The sequence below is a fragment of the Equus asinus genome, chromosome 5 (assembly GCF_041296235.1).
Source record: "Equus asinus isolate D_3611 breed Donkey chromosome 5, EquAss-T2T_v2, whole genome shotgun sequence".
NCBI lineage: Eukaryota > Metazoa > Chordata > Mammalia > Perissodactyla > Equidae > Equus > Equus asinus.
In genome coordinates, this window is record NC_091794.1 from 64,840,295 (window position 1) to 64,860,529 (window position 20,235).

The window sequence follows — 20,235 nt, forward strand, 5'->3', positions numbered from 1 at the left end:
TGGAGTACTAACATATGCCAAAATTTGATGATAGAGGCAAAAACTTCAAGTTACTAAATTACAACTAGAGTGTAATTTCAGTGTGTCACTGATGGTTTGTGGAAGCAGTTTTAATTTTTTTTTAATTTTTCTGATGGCCTGATTTAAGAAGTTGCTGCTAAGTGTTTACTTAAGAAGATTTTATTTTTAGTAAACATCTTTATTTAGTAAACAATATTACTTAGTAAACATCTACTTAAAAAAACCCATGAAAACTGGCTTGAGAAATTCAAGATACATCAAAAGCAAGAGATCAACTGGACTGGGATAAACAGGTGGCAAGAACGTAATATACCCCTGAATAAAGCCAACCAAGGTGTTTGTTTTCTGCTACAGGGATAAACTTTGAGATTAATCTTTCTTAGAAATCTTTTAAAAGCAAAGTATTAAAAATTTGTAATTTAATCAAAGAACTTGGCTCTAAGGAGCCAAAAGCAAAAATTGCTTACATGTTTTTTTTTAAGCTCCTAGACTATCTGGAGCTAAAAAAACCCCTTTAGATCAAAGACCATGTTCATCCGATGGATTTTGTGAATTATATCACTGCTTGATGTGGTATCATTCTAATTTTAATTTGTTCCATACGCTATAGAGAGATCTTGGCAAAAAAGTCTTACGCTAGAAATGGTAAAGGAACAAGGCAGCTTATCAAACATTGGTCGTTAGACCAAAGCAAGTAGGTATTTAAAGGACCGCACACGTTTCTGCTGGTAGATACACGTTCTGCTCGTGTGATTCCCTTGCCCATTATATTCCTAGCTTTTCTAACACACTGAAGGCGAAACTGCCTCCTGAGCAGTCGGGGCACTTTGCCACCTCATTCACACTTCCTGAGTGGCTTTTTCCTTTGCCATCTGTGTTAGTAAGAATGAGTAAGATATATTTATTATGTTTAAAATCTAGTCTGCACTGATTTTTTTCCTTGTTGTTTGGATAATAAGAGTTATCTCTACACCAAGTGAAGCCACTACCCAAATCATTATAAACGGAAAAACAGAGTAAACATGAAATTGAAGAGCAACTGATGTTCGTGGTTTGGTCTCTGTATGTGAATACAAACCCATGCATAATGGCACAAATATATTTTTCTTTTTTAATCTTTCAAAAACCCAAAATATCACTAGGTATATGTGCTCTCTCACTGTCCAGGCTGTCAAAATGAGCTTCCATAAAAAGCTCATGGAACAATCAAAGACAATCTTAGTGAGAGAAATATCACTAACTGGCAACTTTAAGAACTTTCAATGTGAGTTTTTACAACATTTGTGTATATACATACATACATATATATAAATATGTATATGCACATACATTAATGCTCAGACCAAAACAAGTCAGGCGTGATTTCTTCACTGAAATTATATTTTGTGATACAAGTAAACACCGAGTAAATATAAAAAGATCAAACTATGTATTACAGCTCTTGAAACAGAAAAATCTGATAAAGTATACTGACATCATGTTCACTATTTTCTCCCTTATGTCGCAGTGGCAGCCCTAGACATACATACATACATACAAATATAAAGATATATGATGGGAAACATTTACTCACATTTACATCTGTGTGATGAATTAAAACACAAAGAGCTGGAAGAATCTGGAGAGAGAAACATAAAGATTTTAAAACATATATAGATAAAAACATATATGTAATGGTAGCTACTTTAGTTTAAAAACAAAAAAACCACAAAAATACTTGTTTACCTCCTGAATGGTTTCCATTGGCGGTGGTGGGTCTTTGTGGCGACATAAGTTGACCATAACCCAAGTAACATTTCTTAAGAATGTTATAGGAATAGATGGACTTATGAAGGAAAGTAAAGGTTTCACAACTCCAAGACTTATGACATAGTCTCTACACTGTGGCCCATCACCTGCAGGAAGAAGAACTTATTAATTCAATAAAATATGTTGATAACATGCAATTCAGAAAACATAAATCACTGCATTCAATGTGCTGATTCCTAAATTCTAACCAGATATACTATTAAGTTTAATAAAAGTTATAGACAATAATAACCAAGTTCACATTTTAAGTCTTTGATTCAAGAGAAGCAACATAGGTACTAAGATATTCTTTTACACATTATTCATGTACTTAGGTTTATAAGCTGCTCACCTATACAGTTTTTATGCCATCTAAATGCTAGAAACCTAAGGGTTCTTTAAAATACCCTGTGAGCAGAGAACTGGTGCTTTCATCTTCTCTCAAAGGTACTCTCAGTTTAACAAACTCATGCAATAAAAAAAGATATATTAAAATACTATTAGAGAGAAAATATTTGAGAGAAAATAACTATAAATTATTCTATACACTTAAAAACTATGTCAAAAAAAGCGTGTGTGTGTGCATGCGGGGGGCGACCAATGCCCCTAGAGTAGTGGTTCCCACAGTGATTCTACTGAAACAGAAACTCACGGGTCCAGGATTCTGTGTTTTAACAAGCCCTTCATAGGCTTCTGGTAACAGCCTAAAAGTTTGAGAGTCACTGCCCTAGAGAACTACCAAATTTAATTTCTATATCAAAAGTGTCACTGTAATTTCTAGTATGTGAGCCATGATGAAGTATTACATTCCACAAGCAAAAACACTTCTCCTTGCATTACAATATTTGGAGATAAATACTTGTTTGTTTCGCATCCATGTATTCTAATTAACGCCATGTATTCTAATTAACAACGTCACTAGAACTAAAACACAAAGATCAAGATGCTGCGTTAATAGTTCTAAATCTAGAATTGGGTATAAAAACAAGGAGTGAGGGACACTGGATTCACAAATGACAGCATTCCTAATAGCAATATGCTGTATGCCAAGAACAGTTTACAGAGAAATTCTCCGTTTTGAAAACTCATAATCGTGGGACACTATTCTTACATCTTGGCCCCCAAAAGGGCAATAAAGAGAAGGTAATATCAAAACAATACTGAGTACTTCCATGCAAGAATAATAAACAATCTATGGCAAAAATAAACTTTAACATCAAGGGACATGATACAGTTCAGACTCCAGATTTTATCTATTCTGCACTGGAAGACAGCTCTTTGAATTTTTGGATTTGGGTAAAGTTAGGCTCTAGATAAAAAAAAAATTAGAATTGTCTTTAATTATTCTTCTTACAATTATTTATCAGAGAAAACCTGAAAGGTGTGGTAATCATGGTGCATTAAATGAGACTGCCTACAATCTACAGATATCTCCTGGATGATGATGACCTCATGATGATAATGGATAACATTACTATAATGTAATATACTAAGACCCACAAAAGATACAAAACATTTCAATTTAGACTCTTCTCAGAACTGCCATTATAGAGAAAAATTGTTGACGTTTTCCCTCTTCTTTTTTTCTTAACACTTCCTATGATAGTGCAGACAGTTGAAGAAGAAAATGGACCCCAACATAATAAAGGAAGAAGAGAAGATCTAAATGATATATATATTTCATAATTATTCAAATAATTAAGAGCTGACTATATATAATAAAATATAAAGGTGTCATAAGCAACAAAAATGTTCATTCTGTTTATTATGAATTATACATAATTATAGCTGTAATTATACAGCTATAATTTTTGTAAACTATTTCAGAAAAACTAGTGCTGAAAAAGAAAAAATCTTTTTCCTTTTCCACTACTAGTAGTCATTTTTATTACACAGCATATGATAACAACTGTTGGACTGTTATTACACATTTTCTACAAACCTATGATATTTCCCAATGCCCACACTGCTTGCTCACAGACATTTTGATGGGGTGAATGGAGAAGCCTTAGGAAAAGTGGCACAGCATCTGAAGGAGGAAAAGGTAAGTTATTTAAGTTTGAAGATATTGCTATATGTCAATTATATCTCAATAAAATTGGAAGAAAAAAAGGTTAAAGATACTCTACATTAAACCAAAAATCAATCTTGTTTGTTGCTGAAACCTCAAATGAAAGAAACCTATCAAAAATATTTTAAATATATCCTCATTAAATTCTCATTAGAATAAAGTAGTAGAAAAATTTTGACTAGCAGACTACTTATTCAGCATCAAAATGACAATTTTGACATAAAGACAAATATCAAATTAAGCTGGTAAAATTTCATTCAAAATTGAACCTGAATTTAATTCCAATTTCAAGATCAATTCCTTATAGATTAAGCATTATCTTCGAATTGGGGTGGGGGGAGGACAACCCATTTCGTCCAAGTAACTTGTAAATATAGAAATTTAAAATAACTTCATGTGGGTCTTTTGACAGGCCAGTGCCACATTGAGACCTTCTGAATCAGAAAGTGATTCTGTTGCTTAACAAGGATGAGACACACAGAAAGGCCTGGATCCAAACAGAATAATACTGCACCAAACATGTGATTCTTCTATTTCCTTTCTTCCTTCTGATATTACTTTGAAAAATGCTATTTAAGGTACTGGTAGATCAATCATGCTTACTCATAATAAAAAGTATTTCATTTATCCATTATTTTTGGTATACTAAGACAAACCAGCAGCATAAAAACAATTTCTAAGCCTCTTTCTAATCTTTAAAGAGCACACAAGGGGCCAGCCCCGAGGCCGAGTGGTTAAGTTTGCATCCTTTGCTTCGGCGGGGCAGGGTTTCCCCGGTTTGGATCCTGGGCGCAGACTTAGCACCACTCATCAAGCCACACTGAGGCGGCATCCCACATGCCACAACTAGAAGGACCCACAACTAAAATATACAACTATGTACTGGGGGGCTTTGGGGAGAAGAAGGAAAAATAAAACCTTAAAAGTAAATAAATAAAGAGCACATAAAACAGAAAGGAGAAAGAGTGAGGAATTAAGACGTTGCCTTAAATTCACAAAATTTACTGAACAGTTAAGTATACAAAACCAAAAAACCCCCCAAAACCAAAAATAAAAACCACCTGAACCCAAAATTAAACCAGTTTTATTAAAACTTTACGAAATTAGTTTTTCTATTTAATATTACAACACAAGTGTCTACATAATAAAATGCTTACTTGGATAAGACTTTTGTCCCCCTTCAAAATCAAGCAGAAATTAGTACTTAAGATTTTAACAAGCTGAATCAAAAAAATAAAATACCTAGAAATAAACTTAAAGAGGTGAGAGATCTGTACACTGAAAACTATAAAACTGTTGAAAGAAATTCAAGGAGACACAAAGAAATGGAAATATATTCTGTGTGCTTGGATTGGAAGAATTAACATAATTCAAATGTCCATACTTCCTAAAGCAATTTACAGATTCAATGCAATCCCTATCAGGTTCCAATGACATTTTTCACAGACATAGAATAAAGAATCCTAAAATTTATATAAAACAATGAAAGACTCTACATAGCCAAAGGAATCTTGAGAAAAAAACCAACAAAGGTGGTGGTATCACACTCCCTGATTTCAAAATATACTACAAAGCTATAGTAATCAAAACAGTATGGTACTGGCACAAAAAGAGACACAGAGATCAATGGAACAGTCAAAAGCCTGGAAATAAACCCACACATCTCTGGACAGCTAATTTTCAATAAGAGAGCCAAGAACATACACTGGAGAAAGGAAAGCCTCTATGATAAACAGTATTGGGAAAACTGGACAGTCACATGCAAAAGAATGAAAGTAGATCATTATCTTACACCATACACAAAAATTAACTCAAAAATGGATTAAAGACTTTAATGTAAGACCTGAAACCATGAAACATCTAGAAGAAAACATAGGCAGTACACTCTTTGACATTAGTCTCAGTAGCATGTTTTCAAGTGCCATGTTTGACCCGGTAAGGGAAACAACAGAAAAAATAAACAAATTGGACTACGTCAAACTAAAAAGGTTCTGCACAGCAAAAGAAACGATCAACAAAATGAAGAGACAACCTAACAATTAGAGGAATATATTTGCAAACCATATATGTGTTTTGGGGTTAATATCCAAAATATATAAAGAACTCATACATCTCAACAACAAAATTAAAAAATGGGCAAAAGATCTGAAAAGACGTTTCTCCAAAGAAGATATTCAGATGATTTGAGCAAAATGGCAGAGTGAGCAGTTTTCTTTGTCTCTCCCCCTTTGAATCTACAACTAATTGGACGTTCATTGGTCAACAAAGGAATCCACACAGCATCTCACGATGCCTGAGAGACGTCTGCTGCTACACATCTGAAGGTGGACGGACTTCCCCCTGGGAGGAGGTGGAGACAGGTGAAAACTCTCCAACCCCTGATCCCCGGACAGACTAGTACCTGTAAGTGACTTTCTTCCAGCGGACACACTCACAGCATTGCCACACACAGAGGACGGGCATGTGCGGGTATCAGCAGAGCAATGGTGGAAACAGCTCACTACAGCCCTACCTAAACCCCAGCGATTGCCCCTAAGCCCAGGGGAAAATCCATGGTCCCGCCCCAGTAGCAGGGAAAGCCTCTACTTGCCATTAGTGGAGAGACCCCACCCAGCATTCAGAACGCTGGGAGGCTCCTGGAGAGGAGGATCCCAGGCAGGGCAGCAGCCTGCCAGCCGCCTCTGACTCACAGACTCCAGCTGTGTCCCAGAGGGGACAAGGGACACCCAGTGTGACTGTGTGTGAGGAAGGGGGTGCGCTGGAGTCCCAGCCGCTCTGCTCCACGGTCCAGGGGGAAAATCCACGGTCCTGCACCAGTGGCAGGGAAAGCCGCTACTCGCCATTAGCGGAGAGGCCCCGCCCAGCATCCAGAACGCTGGGAGGCTCTGGGAGAGGAAGATTCCAGGCAGGGCAGCAGCCTGCCAGCCGCCTCTGACTCATGGACTCCGGCTGTGTCCCAGAGGGGACAAGGGACACCCAGTGTGACTGTGTGTGAGGGCAGGGGCGTGTTGGAGTCCCAGCCGCCCTGCTCTGTGGTCCAAGGGGAAAATCCATGGTCCCACAGCAGCCACAGCGAAAGCCTCTGGGCAGCATTAGTGAAGAGGCCCCACCTGGCAATCACAAGGCTGGAAGACCCTGAGGCAGAAGTAGCAAAGCTGGGTGAGCTAACCACAGACTGCAGTAGATACCCATAGCTCTGCTGTGGGCCATAGTGGACACGTGAGATCTTGTGGGCCATGACAGTGACAGAGCTGTGTGTATAGGTGATCCTGCTCCTGGCCGCTGGGAAAGCCCATAACACTGCTGCAGACACTAAGGAGGGAGTGCGTCTAGGTGGTCTGCGATGGTAGGCACCAGCAACCTGAGGCCCCCTTGTGATTGTCCCCACAGCTGATGAGGGACCCCAAAGGACCACTGTGACTATGAGGAGGGGCCCAGGTCCGGGCAGCAACAGCTGACAGGGATCCTGGTCAGTGCAGATTAACAAACAGCTCCCCCTGGACTCCAGGAGAAGAAAGTGGAAGCAGTAAGTAAACTCTATCTCTATGCAGCGGCACAAATCCACGCCATCAAGCAGTATGAAAAAATATATTAAATCTCTAGAACAGAAGGAAAATGACAAGTACCCAGAAAACAATCCCAAAGACAATGAAATCTACAACCTAAATGATGATGAATTCAAAACAGCCATCATTAAAAAACTCAACGAGTTAAAAGAGAATACAGATAGACAACTCAATGAGTTCAGGAGCTATGTCACAAAAGAGCTTGATACCATAAAGAAGAACCAATCAGAAATATTGGAGATGAAGAACACAGTGGAGGAGATTAAGAAAAATCTGGACTCTCTGAACAGTAGGGTCGATAATATGGAGGACAGAATTAGCAATTTGGAGCAAAGGAATATATAAATGCTGCAGATAGAGGAAGAGAGAGAACTAAGACTAAAAAGAAATGAAGAAACTCTCCGAGAATTATCCAACTGAATTAGGAGATGCAACATAAGGATTATAGGTATCTCAGAGGGAGAAGAGAAGGAGAAGGGGGCAGAATGCCTCTTCAAAGAAATAATGGCTGAGAACTTTCCAAACCTGGGGAGAGAGATGGAACTCCACGTGACAGAAGCGAATAGATCTCCAAACTTCATTGGTGTCAAAAGACCAACCCCAAGGCATATAGCAGTGAAGCTTGCAAAGGTTAATGACAATGAGAAAATACTAAGGGCAGCAAGGCAGAAGAAAATAACCTATAAATGAACCCCCATAAGGCTGTGAGCAGATTTCTCAGCAGATACCTTACAGGCTAGAAGAGAGTGGAATGATATATTCAAAACTCTGAAGGACAAAAACTTCCAGCCAAGAATACTTTATCCAGCAAAAATATCCTTCAAATATGATGGAGAAATAAAAACTTTCCCAGATAAACAAAAGTTAAGGGAGTTCATTGCCACAAGACCTCCTCTACAAGAAATGCTCAGGAAGACCCTCATACCTGAAAAATCAAAAAACCAAACGGGGCTGCAAAACCCACGCAACCTCTCCAACATTTGTCACTTTTTGTTTGTCAAATACACTGCTGGTGGGAATGCAAACTGGTGCAGGGTTGTGGGAGGGCACAAAGGGTGAAGTGGTGCACCTACAACATGACTAACAATAACGTACAACTGAAATTTCACAAGGGTGCAAACTATCATAATCTTAAGAAAAAGTTATTAAAAAAAAGAGGATATACAGATGGCCAACAAGCACATGAAAAGATGTTCAACATTACTGATTATTAATGAAATGCAAATAAAACTACAATGAGATATCACCTCATATACTCATACATTTCTGGTGGGAGTGCAAACTGGTGCAGCCACTATGGAAAACAGTATGAAGGTTCCTCAAAAACTTAAGAATAGGGGGCTGGTCCGGTGGTACAGTGGTTAAGTTTGCACATTCCACTTCGGCGGCCCGGGGTTCACCAGTTCAGATCCCGGGTGCGGACATGGCACCACTAGGCAAGCCATGCCATGGTAGGCGTCCCACATGTAGAGTGGAGGAAGATGGGCACGGATGTTAGCTCAGGGCTAATCTTCCTCAGGGGGGAAAAAATTAAGAATAGAACTACCATATGTCCCAGGTATTCCAGTGCTGGGTATTTAGCCAAAGACCATGAAAACATGAATGTGTAAAGATATAAGCACCCCCATGTTCACTGCCACATTATTCACAATAGCCAAGACGTGGAAGCAACCTAGACACCCATCAAGGGATGAATGGATGAAAAAGACATGGTATATATACACAATGGAATACTACTCAGCCATAAAAAATGATGAACTCTGGCCGTTTGAGAAAACATCGACAGACCTTGATGGTATTATGCTAAGTGAAACAACTGAAAGGGAGAAGTCAAATACCGTACAATCTCACTCATAAACAGAAAATAAAAATAACAAACACAGAAAGAGAGATTGGATTGGTGGTTACAAGAGGCGAAGTGTGGAGGGAGGAGGGGTAAAAAGGTAACTAGGCACATGTGTATGCTGATGGATTATAATTAGTCTTTGGGTGGTGAACATGATGTAATCTACACAGAAACTGAAATATAATGATGTACACTGAACTGAAAAAAGTAAGTTAAAAAAAAGATTTTAACAAGCTTAGACGAGTATACTTCTTACACACTTGAAGAGGATTTTAAAAGTACCTTCTTTAAAATGATCAATTTGTTTGGTAGAAGAATCAAATAGTATTCAAGAAAACAATACACTCCAGTTATTACTCCTAATAGTAATTTCCCACTTACATCTCTTGAACATAAAAAGAAAAACAATCCTATTATAATAAACTGAAAAAAAAAACCCTAAAAGCCATTCTTTCAATAGGAGCACTTTATAAAGGAAGATTTCTCTAAAACATATGATGGAAATCTCATTGAGAGAGGGCAAGAGGCAGTGTAGCAATGGGAAAAACACCCTTATTTCTACAGTATCCTATAAATAAAGTATAAGTACAATAATGTGATCTGCTACTACAATTAGGAAATGTTCTCAGATTTAGAAAGGAATCAAATGAGTGTTTGGAAATAGAAAATGTCAGTTACATGATCAAAGTAACATACTTAAATTGGCCTATGTGTTACTGGATAACTATTATTTTATAACATAAATAGTTTTATCCTTTTAGGAGAATCACTTTATCTTTTAACCAACTTCTTTATTAAAAATCACAGTTTTGTCTGTTAATAACCAACTTACTGGACTGAACTACTGCTTGAGTTTGTTCAGAGGTTCCAGACGCAATGTTTGTCAAAGCCCACGCAGCTTCAAACTGTAAAGAAGGACTGCAAAACCAAGAGTTTTAAACAGTAGGGATTTTTACATTGGCCCAAATACCTACCAACCATTCCTCTACTCTAGCATTTTCACAGTACTAAATACTTTGTTTCAGAAGGTATCTAGGTATCCAGCACTTTTTTTTTTTTTAACCTCCAATGACTTTAAAAACTCTCTAGGCATAAAAAGCATACAACCCCCTCTGGTGTCCTTCTTATTTTCAGTAAGAACTCTTTATTAAGATACCTGCACATTACTACCCCAACTTGAGTCTTCTCAAGTAGCTATCCAGCCAAACTAGTTTTTTGCCAATTTCCCAAGCTTAAAGGTTAAATGTATCATGCTTAAGTCCTTCCTCGGCCTTCATCTTCATCTCTTAGTATAAACACACCTTGCATTATTTTTTCACTTTGGCTTTTCAACTCCATCTCATAAGCCCTTTTCTCTTTTCTTTAAAGATCAAATTAACTACTAGAAAATTGTGTCTTCTGCAAAGGATACATCCTAAATTATTTCTTAAAATAATGTACTTACTTGTCATCTCTTTCAAGACAGTGGACTAAAATAGGCAATATTCCAGATTTTATTAAGTCATCAATTGGTGGATTTCGATCACTGGACAGAAGCTTCCTAAAAGAGAGATATATACATATATATATATATACACACACACACACATAACCCTCCCTTATGAAACTTAAAGACATATTATAATTCGATTCATATTTGATACAGCAATTACAATCAATCTGAGTATTTGGCACAAGTACTGTCTCTGAAATTTACTTTTTTTTTTTTTTAAGGAAGATTAGCCCTGAGCTAACATCCATGCCTATCTTCCTCCACTTTATATGTGGGACACCTGCCACAGCATGGCTTGCCAAGCGGTGCCATGTCCACACCTGGGATCCGAACTGGTGAACTCCAGGCTGCCAAAGTGGAATGTGTACACTAAACTGCTGCACCACTGGGCCAGCCTCTAAATTTTACTTTTTAAGTTTATATAATGCAAACTTTTCTCTATTCCCAAAAAAACCGATTTATAAATTTACTGATTATTAATAATTAGGAAAAAATGGCAGACATGAACCACTTTACCACTTTTTAAATTAGTACAGTAACATTATTCCTTTGATAAAGTCCCAGTTGTGACTTATAAAAAGACAACTAAATATTTTATATATTTTACCTTTGGACTTAATTTTTAGGTTAGAGAAGAAAACTGGGCAGACTCCTTCAACATGGTATTTACCCTACTAAGAAAGGAGTTAAGAGGTCACCAAAATACCCCAAATTATTCATACTAGGTCACAACAGAGTCAAAGGACAAAGCCAGGTAGGCTTCTGGTACATCCTTATAGCTGATACTAGTGTCCAATTCTTCATACTATTCAAAACACCAAATGAAAGCTCACCAACATTCTCATCTCAGTGACTAACGTGAAACAGAATAAGCACAGCAATACACAGGAAAATACTCAAAGAGATGTTTGAGATATTAATATAAAAGACAGGCACATCCTTGGTCTCATGGAGCTCAGAGGGTAAAGCAGCAATACCCAGCGCCCATTTGCACACGTGGAACACTGCAGGTGGCCTGACACAAATCTTCACCCATGTGAATCACCTGCATTACTACATAAAGACAATGTTTTAGAAAGCCCAATCAGATCATCCCCCTATCTAAACCAAGTGACGGCTGCTTACTTCTCTATCAATGTAAACAACTTGACCTAGCTTTAAACCACTCCACAAGGTGGCTCCATGATACCTAACTAATCTTATTCTCTGTTAACTCAACAATAGGTCAGTCGCCTGTCCCACCATTTCAACCTCATTTCCAGGCCCTTCACATCCTATTCTTTCTGTCTATGCAAACTCTATCTAGTCAAAGTCTACATCAAGTTCTGTTTTCACAATACCCTCTCTGAATTCCAAGAGGATTTACACAGCTGTCGAGTATCACTGTTTTTTACATAGTTTCACCCTTCCAATTAGGTTCTAAATCGAATTGGAAACCTAAAGAGCAAGAATTATACCACATGCTTTTTCACAGTATTTTCCATAACACATGACACATTCTTAGCACAAAGTAGGAAATAACCCAGTCTTTCTGAATCAAGGTTTCAGATGTAATAGAAGAAAATTTTTTTAGGACATTCTTAAAGAGAAATGGCCTTTTTTTCTTTGAGTGCATACAATATCTACAAAATATAATGTAAAATCAGTTTGGAGCCACTGTCTTGATTTGTGCTAAAGTGCCAGCAGTTTTACCCACAGCCGTTTTTGCAACATAAATGTAAATGTTAACACAGTGAGAAAAGGCAAATACAGTCTTAGAATTATTGTGAAAATAGGTTTGATCCAAGTATATCCCTGCTGAAGTTGTCTCAGGATCTCCAAGAGAGCCACAGACCATAGTTGAGAACCCCAGCCTTAGGGCTTTAACTATCTTACAGAATTCATGTTGAGAAGAGCTGCTCCAAAACTATCAAATAATCAACTGTGACAACAGTAAGTTTAATGTATCAATTTCTTAATCATTCTTCCTATAAACATTAATTTGCCACTTTGAGATGTGAATACTTTTGCGATTTTCTTTCTATGTAACAAAGTCCTTTGTAAAGTTTTTTTTTAACCTGTAATGGGCAACATTGTAATTCCGTAATTTCCCTATCTGTTCTAGGTTATTTAAGGTGAATACACAAAAGTAGGAAGTCTAATAAATATAAAAGGGATTCATACACTGGATAAGATATTGGATGGGCCTGTGAATCTTCTTCCAATTTGAAATTCTACAACTAGCATCAATTTCTTGCTTAAGTATCTTTTTCTTGTTGATAATCACAACACAGAGTGTTATTCTTATACTGATAAATATACAGAAGCAACCATTATATTGTACTGCAATACACCATGTCTTCCCCAATCTATTTATTAATACAAAGGTCTCAGTAATAAGTTTTTCTGCTTTTTCCCTTAAAACATGAGAGTATAGGTTTCACAATAGAAATATGCAAAACAACTTAGTATTCAATACTATCTGGAAACAGACTGGAGCCTTTGTAGCCCTAAATCTTAATGTCTACTTGCCTGTATACTGCTATAGTAAGCTTCTAACTTTATTATTATTTTATCAATATGAGGATCGTTGAGAAGAATTAACTACTTGGGCAGGATCTGAAGAATCTGACCTCTTATAAAATGAAACCTATTAATCAGTAAAAAGTAAAGCTTTATAAATGTTTTTCTATTGGTCTATGGCAATAACCTGTCAAATCAACTTTTCTCAAGCATCTGTACATGTTTTGCACACTAAAGCTTCAGCGTATTTGTGAGTTTAGAAAATTGCTACCAGTTTTAATACTCTAAATCAGAGGACAACTTTTAAGATAAATGCAGTTGGTCTATGACTATTCTTTATTGTCTGTCATCAAAGTTGAATGACTGACACAACTACTATATAGTGAAAACCCGAAAGAGAACTCCTGCGTAAGTTATAAAATTTAAATATGTCCTCAAAGTTTAACTTACCTAGCAGCCTGAACTGCACTTAATTGAATTCCTTGGTTATCACTTGAAGCATTCTATAAAAAATAAAATAATTTTTGATGTAGATACACAATAATTAGTTGTTAAGTCCAAAAAATAAAAATGAAGAGACAAAAAAACCCTCAACTTACTTGAACAATAGCTTCTAGAGAGGTATTTTGCTGGGAAAAAAGGTAAACAGAAAACTAAGTTAAAAAGTCTCCTTGAAATTCTCTATTTATGTAAATTCTTTCACTGGTAATTTTAAGTTACCCGAATAACAATAACTTACCACTCTATAATCGCCATCTATATCAGAGTCTTCACAGACGTCTTCATGTGGTACATTCCTTCTCTTTAAGAGGTGTTCATCTCTTTTATTCTTTAAAAAAAGACCAGAAAAAGAACTTTAGTTAAATAAAAAAGCTAAATACTTTCATACAAACGTTAGGCAATCTGGTGCCTACAAACTGAAATATGAAGTGCCTTTTAAAAGTAAAACACAAGTTTAGAAAATTAAACCAAATTGTGAATTAAACACTTAAGCAACACTAATCTGAGCTCCAAACCCGCAAATGTTACATTCTTAGTGAACCGTGAACTATGCATAAACAAACTAAAAAACAAAAAAATTTGATTAAAAAAGATAGTGTACAAGTTTAAGCCAGGACCAAACATACATATTTATTGAAAAGTACTAAACTATTTTATACATCATTGGAAGCTTCTCTTTATCCCTAAAAACAAAGTCAAAGCAAAAGTTGGGCAGTTCAAAACGAGACAAAACCAAAAAAGTGTTACAAAGTCAAGGGTAGCTGGAATTTCATTTAAAATGTTTAGGACCAATTTAAAAATATACTCTTTTCAGTTCTTTTCAGGGCGTAACTGTACATAGCAGGACTATTTAGTATAACTGTATACCTATGACTTACACTTTATATAAATCATTTAAAAATTATAGAAGGAAAAAAACCATCTGATAACTTGTTTATCTCTACTTTTGGATAGTGGACAAGGTGTATCTTTCCAATTTCAACAGCATGCCAAATTTAGTGAAAATATTCCAGTTTTCAAAAGAAAAATGCTAAGTCCTTGAGATTAATATACATTTGATATTTTCCGTATATGCTGTAATGTTAGAATTATGCTTAGAAGTACCCAATATTCATCATATTAATCAGACTCACCTTCCTTAATTCCACTACAACTTCGTTTCGTTGCCGTCTCATAGTCTACAAGAAATTAAAGAAAAACACTGTAAAAAATCACCTCAAATTACGTCACCCAGAGAAAATCACTATTAATATTTTGATATACATCCCTCAATCTTTTCTTCTAGTCATATGTATCTAAAGTCATACTTTACTCATTAAAGATCATATTATATTATATAGATGATTTTCTATCTTCATTTCACATTTATATTCTCAAATACTGAAATTCTCTATGAAATCATTAATAGATCTGTAATATTGGATATATCATAAATTTTACAATAGTAACATAAGATTTATAACAATACAAAGGTAACAAAGAAGAAAAGAACTCATAATCTCATCCCCTATATGAACCATGACATTTTAAAAAGTAATACATGTAACAAGGTTACAAAATTCAACTGCTTTAAAAAAAAGGGAGGGGGGAACCTTCCTGCCCATCCACTGTCTCTTTCTCTAAAGGCAAACCCATTAGATTTACTACGATTCTGACACACTTATCTATTTATTCTGTTCTTCACCTTATTTTTGTTTATTTATAGATCTTAGAGATCTTCCATGGTAGTATATACAGACCTATTTAATTCTTTCTAATGACCACATAATTCTTCTATCATGTACTATAACCATTCTCTTATTTTGTAATGTTTTTTTCTCATTTTGAAGTTACCTAACACATGGATATATGCTCAACTGTAAAACATTCAAAAGTTTAGAAACAATACAAGTTCAAGCTCTTTCTATGTATAGTTTGCCTCATTCTTTCTTTTTTTTTTGAGGAAGATTAGCCCTGAGCTAACTACTGCCAATCCTCCTCTTTTTGCTGAGGAAGACTGGCCCTGAGCTAACATCCATGCCCATCTTCCTCTACTTTATATGTGAGACGCCTACCACAGCATGGCTTTTTGCCAAGTGGTGCCATGTCCACACCCGGGATCCGAACCAGCAAACCCCGGGCCTTGGAGAAGCGGAACATGCGAACTTAACCACTGCACCACTGGGCTGGCTCCTGCCTCATTCTTTCTAATGACTGCATATGCCAAGACATATTAAATGGAAATAGTAAGTCACAAAGAAACACTCAGATGTCTAACAAATATCTCAAACTTATATCCAAACTGAACTTTTGATCTTTAACATATGTACTCTATCCCAACTCATATGGTTCATATGCGGGGTGAGATTATGGGTTCTTTTATTCTTTGTACTTTTGTATTTTTATAAGTCTTATGTTACTGTTTAAAAATTTTATGATATATCCAATATTATGTATCTATTAATAATTTCAAAGAGATTTTCAGCATATGGCAACTCCATCCTTCCAGCTGCACAGATCAAAAATGTTGAAGCCATCCCTGATTCTTTTTCTCTCACATTACACATTGAATCTGTTAATAAATCCTCTTGGTTCAACCTTCAAAACTTACCCCAAATCCAACTATATATCACTACCTCCTCTGCCACTACTCTGGTCCAACTCACCATTCTCTCTCACCTAGATTATTGCAAAAGCTTCCTAACTGGATCCTTCCTTCTACTCTTGCCCTCTAACTTCCTCCCCAGTCCATTCTTATCACAGCAACCAAAGCAATCATCACAGGGAATCTTAATTTTTGCGTGCCATAGACTCCTTCGGCAGCCTGGTGAAATCGATGAACACCCTCTCAGATAGCATTTTTATTTATTTATTTTTTTAAGGAAGCTTAGTCCTGAGCTAACATCCATGCCCATTTTTCTCTACTTTGTATGTGGGACGCCTGCCACAGCATGGCTTGCCAAGCCGTGCCATGTCTGCACCCAGGATCGGAACCAGTGAACCCCGGGCTGCCGAGAAGAGGAACGTGAGCACTTAACTGCTGAGCCACCAGGCCGGCCCCTCAGGTAGTATTTTTAAATATACAAAAGAAATACATAAGATTACCAAAAAAAGTCAATTATATTGACATATTGTTGTCAAAAACATATAAATATGAAAAAACAAATAGTAATATATGTGCTTCATTATCACATTAAATAGGATCTAGCAGTGGGTCTAATAATTACTATAATTCCAAAGTAATGATGACCATAAATGGTATTTCAGGGTATCTTGCAACAGCAACAACAATATGATTGTCACTGGTGGTGACAAAGTCACATAGGTAACTTTAATAACTACTGAGGCTTACTGGCTACATCATTAAGTGAAAGAAATACTGTTTCAGTTAGAAGCTGGTGAAAATAAAGATGTAATTTCTCTTTTAAGTTCCCAGGCCCTCCTGAATTCTACCAAGAGATTTGGAGGAAGGACTCAATAAAGAATTCCTTTCCAGGGGCTGGCCCCGTGGCCGAGTGGTTAAGTTTGCGCGCTCCGCTGCAGGCGGCCCAGTGTTTCGTTGGTTCGAATCCTGGGCGCGGACATGGCACTGCTCATCAAACCACGCTGAGGCAGCGTCCCACATGCCACAACTAGAAGGACCCACAACGAAGAATATACAACTATGTACTGGGGAGCTTTGGGGAGAAAAAGGAAAAATAAAATCTTTAAAAAAAAAAAAAAAAAAAAAAGAATTCCTTTCTAAAAAGTCAGTCAGATCATGTTACTTGTCTGTTCAAAACCATCCAATGGCTCTCCACCTTGGAGTAAAAGCTCAGTCCTTAAAATGGCTTAAGTCCACTCAAATCTTTCCAGTTCATCCCCTCCCCAATTACCACCTCCCAGATCTCAGCTCCTATCATTCTCTTCATTCATTTTGCTGTATCCTAACTTTGCTATTCCTCCAACACATTGGAAATTCTCTCTTTTCAAGGCCTTCACTAATATACTATATAGCAATTCCTAAGACAACTCCAGAGCCAAACTCTTTGGGTTCAGTTTTCAGCCTTACTACTTACGAGCTCTCCATGCCTCAGTTTCCCATAAAATGAGGATAGTAAAAATAGCTACTTCATAGGATTACTGTAAGGGTTAAATAAAGTAATATATGTAAACTGCTTAGACAGTTCCTGGCACATGTGTTGGCTGCTATTATTACTGCTACTGCTATTTCCTCAGGGTGTAATGCTCTTCCCTAACTGATGTTTACTCTCTTATCTTTGAGTCTTTCAGATGTCACCTCCATGGAAGACCTCCAAGGTCTTCCCTTCCTAACCAGCCAGCAACTCTCCATCTGTGTACTTTCTATTCCTCCTCTCTGCCTTATTTTTCTCCATACTACTTATCACTTTCAAACATAGCATATATAACTTTATTTGCTTATTGGTCTGCTCCCTCTCCCACTAGAATATAAGCTCTACATATAAGAAATAACATAAAAAATAAGTACTATTTCTTCTCAAAATGTATTGGCTAATCTTACATGTGCAGAAAACTTTACCTCAATTTTTGACCAAACCAATTTTTTCTATCTTTGTTTAGGTGAAGCTTCGTTTGAAGCTTTAATTTGAGCTTTGGTACACATATGGATTTTAAAAATACCAAAACTCAATTAAAAAAATAATAATTAGGCTGCAAAATGAATAAAAATAATTAGCTAAGTACTACAGTAAGAGTTGCAACATTCACTATCATTTAATCATTATAGCCTTAAGAGGTTAAGAAGAAACATTTCTTTCTTTTTACCAATAAACTGAGACTTAACGAAGTTAAATTACTTGGCCAAGACCACATAGCTATAAGTAGAATAGGCGGAATTAGAATTCAGCTTCATACAAAGCCAACTAACTACTAAGCTATATTGTCTCCCACAAGTCTTAAAGTCAAATAGAGTTTAAGCCAATTTTAGAGCCCATGGTTCACATTAAAGCAAAAGTCCTGTTATCAAGACAACGGGCTCTGCATTATATCACAATATGAAAACAGTAAACAATAAAAAACTATGTCTTATGCCTCACACAGAAACTAAAATCTGTAAAATCGTACTACTTAGAAGATTTCAATAAAAGGTAGATTTCTGAGGGCCAGAAATATTTTTAGCCTAAGGAAAGTTTTTACTAGTAACTACTCCATCTAAAGAAGCAGGATAAAGTCTGATGGGCTTTGATTAACTTCTTTTCAATAAAGCAAACTATTAAATAAGTCCAAAACAACTACTGCATATTTGCACAAATATTTTATTACCATTACAGCACAGTCGTGCTGCACAATGACGTTTCAGTCAACAACGGACTGCATACATGATAGTGGTCCCAGCCTAGGTGTGTAGCATGCTATGTCATCTAGTCCACTCTATGACGTTTGCACAAGCACAAAATCACCTGACAACTCATTTCTTAGAATGTATCCCCATCATTAAGTGATGCATGACTGTATATCTTATTTATTAAATTTGGAGTTTCTGATAATTTGGAAGTATTAACAAAAAATTTATCAAACCATTTTAACACTGTAGTTGTGACATAAGCCTTGGGCTGTTATTACTCACAGAAACTCATTTGCAAAATGAGAGATCTGACAATCCATTACAGAGCAAGAAAGCAAGAAAGAGTTTTCTTCTCTTGAGAAAAAGCTATTACCTCCAAGGTAAAGAGAAGACAATGAATTAGTAGAAAAATATCCTATGCACCAACCTGGCAGCACTTACCCATGTTTTTTATTGTAAAAAATAAATGCCTTAAAAGTGGTATTAGATATTTAGACATTTTCAAGTCACAACCCCATCTCAAACCAAGGACTTTTACTTCTCTGGGGTCCCGTGAAAGAAGTAATAAGGTTTCTTTTTCTAAGTCTTTCTTATCTTCAAGAGCAGTGTTTTTATATACTACATACAAATCTAATAGTTGTGAATTCACATGACTTACAGCGATGCAGTAAACTGTCAATTAGAATTCCAAAAGGCTGCCAAACTGACTACAGGCTTATTTATAGGCCAAAGAGCTATCTAAAGGACAAAAGCTGTAAATAGGGGGTTGGGGTGGGAAGAGAGGCAGAGAAAGGGACTGAGCAGAGAGTAGAAACTTCACCCAAATTTTTCTATTTCTTTTCCTGTAATGCAGTTAAAGTTTCTAAATTCAGGGAAAAGGGGACAAGAAATTGTCAAAAAATTGACGGAAGTGAATCTTACAGAATACAGAATGCTATTTCTATCTAAAAGAGATTCGGTTTTTATTTAACAAATAATTACTATGTGTTCCTTACTCGCTAGGTTCTAGGGATTAAACACTTTATTCTCATGGAGGGTAGGGTTTAATACTTTCTTTCCTATTTATGGCTACTTCATTTCTAATTAGTGGCTACTTAATTTCTAAGTCACTTTTTACCAATGTATAGTTTTTCTTTAAAACTCTAAAAACTATTAAGATACGAT

The 20,235-nt window shown here is 36.4% G+C and overlaps 1 protein-coding gene across 1 annotated transcript in view; it reads right to left on the reverse strand.

Moving 5' to 3' along the window:
- KPNA4 (karyopherin subunit alpha 4) overlaps nt 1-20,235 on the reverse strand; it is a 59,429-nt gene that overhangs the window by 16,014 nt on the left and 23,180 nt on the right. Inside the window, exons 2-10 of the mRNA XM_044770938.2 lie at nt 14,921-14,965; nt 14,026-14,115; nt 13,886-13,915; nt 13,737-13,789; nt 10,737-10,832; nt 10,125-10,210; nt 3,752-3,838; nt 1,747-1,916; nt 1,595-1,639 (exon numbers count right to left, since the gene is read on the reverse strand). Coding sequence (XP_044626873.1) covers nt 1,595-1,639; nt 1,747-1,916; nt 3,752-3,838; nt 10,125-10,210; nt 10,737-10,832; nt 13,737-13,789; nt 13,886-13,915; nt 14,026-14,115; nt 14,921-14,965 — 702 coding nt within the window. The remainder of the gene's footprint in view (nt 1-1,594; nt 1,640-1,746; nt 1,917-3,751; nt 3,839-10,124; nt 10,211-10,736; nt 10,833-13,736; nt 13,790-13,885; nt 13,916-14,025; nt 14,116-14,920; nt 14,966-20,235) is intronic.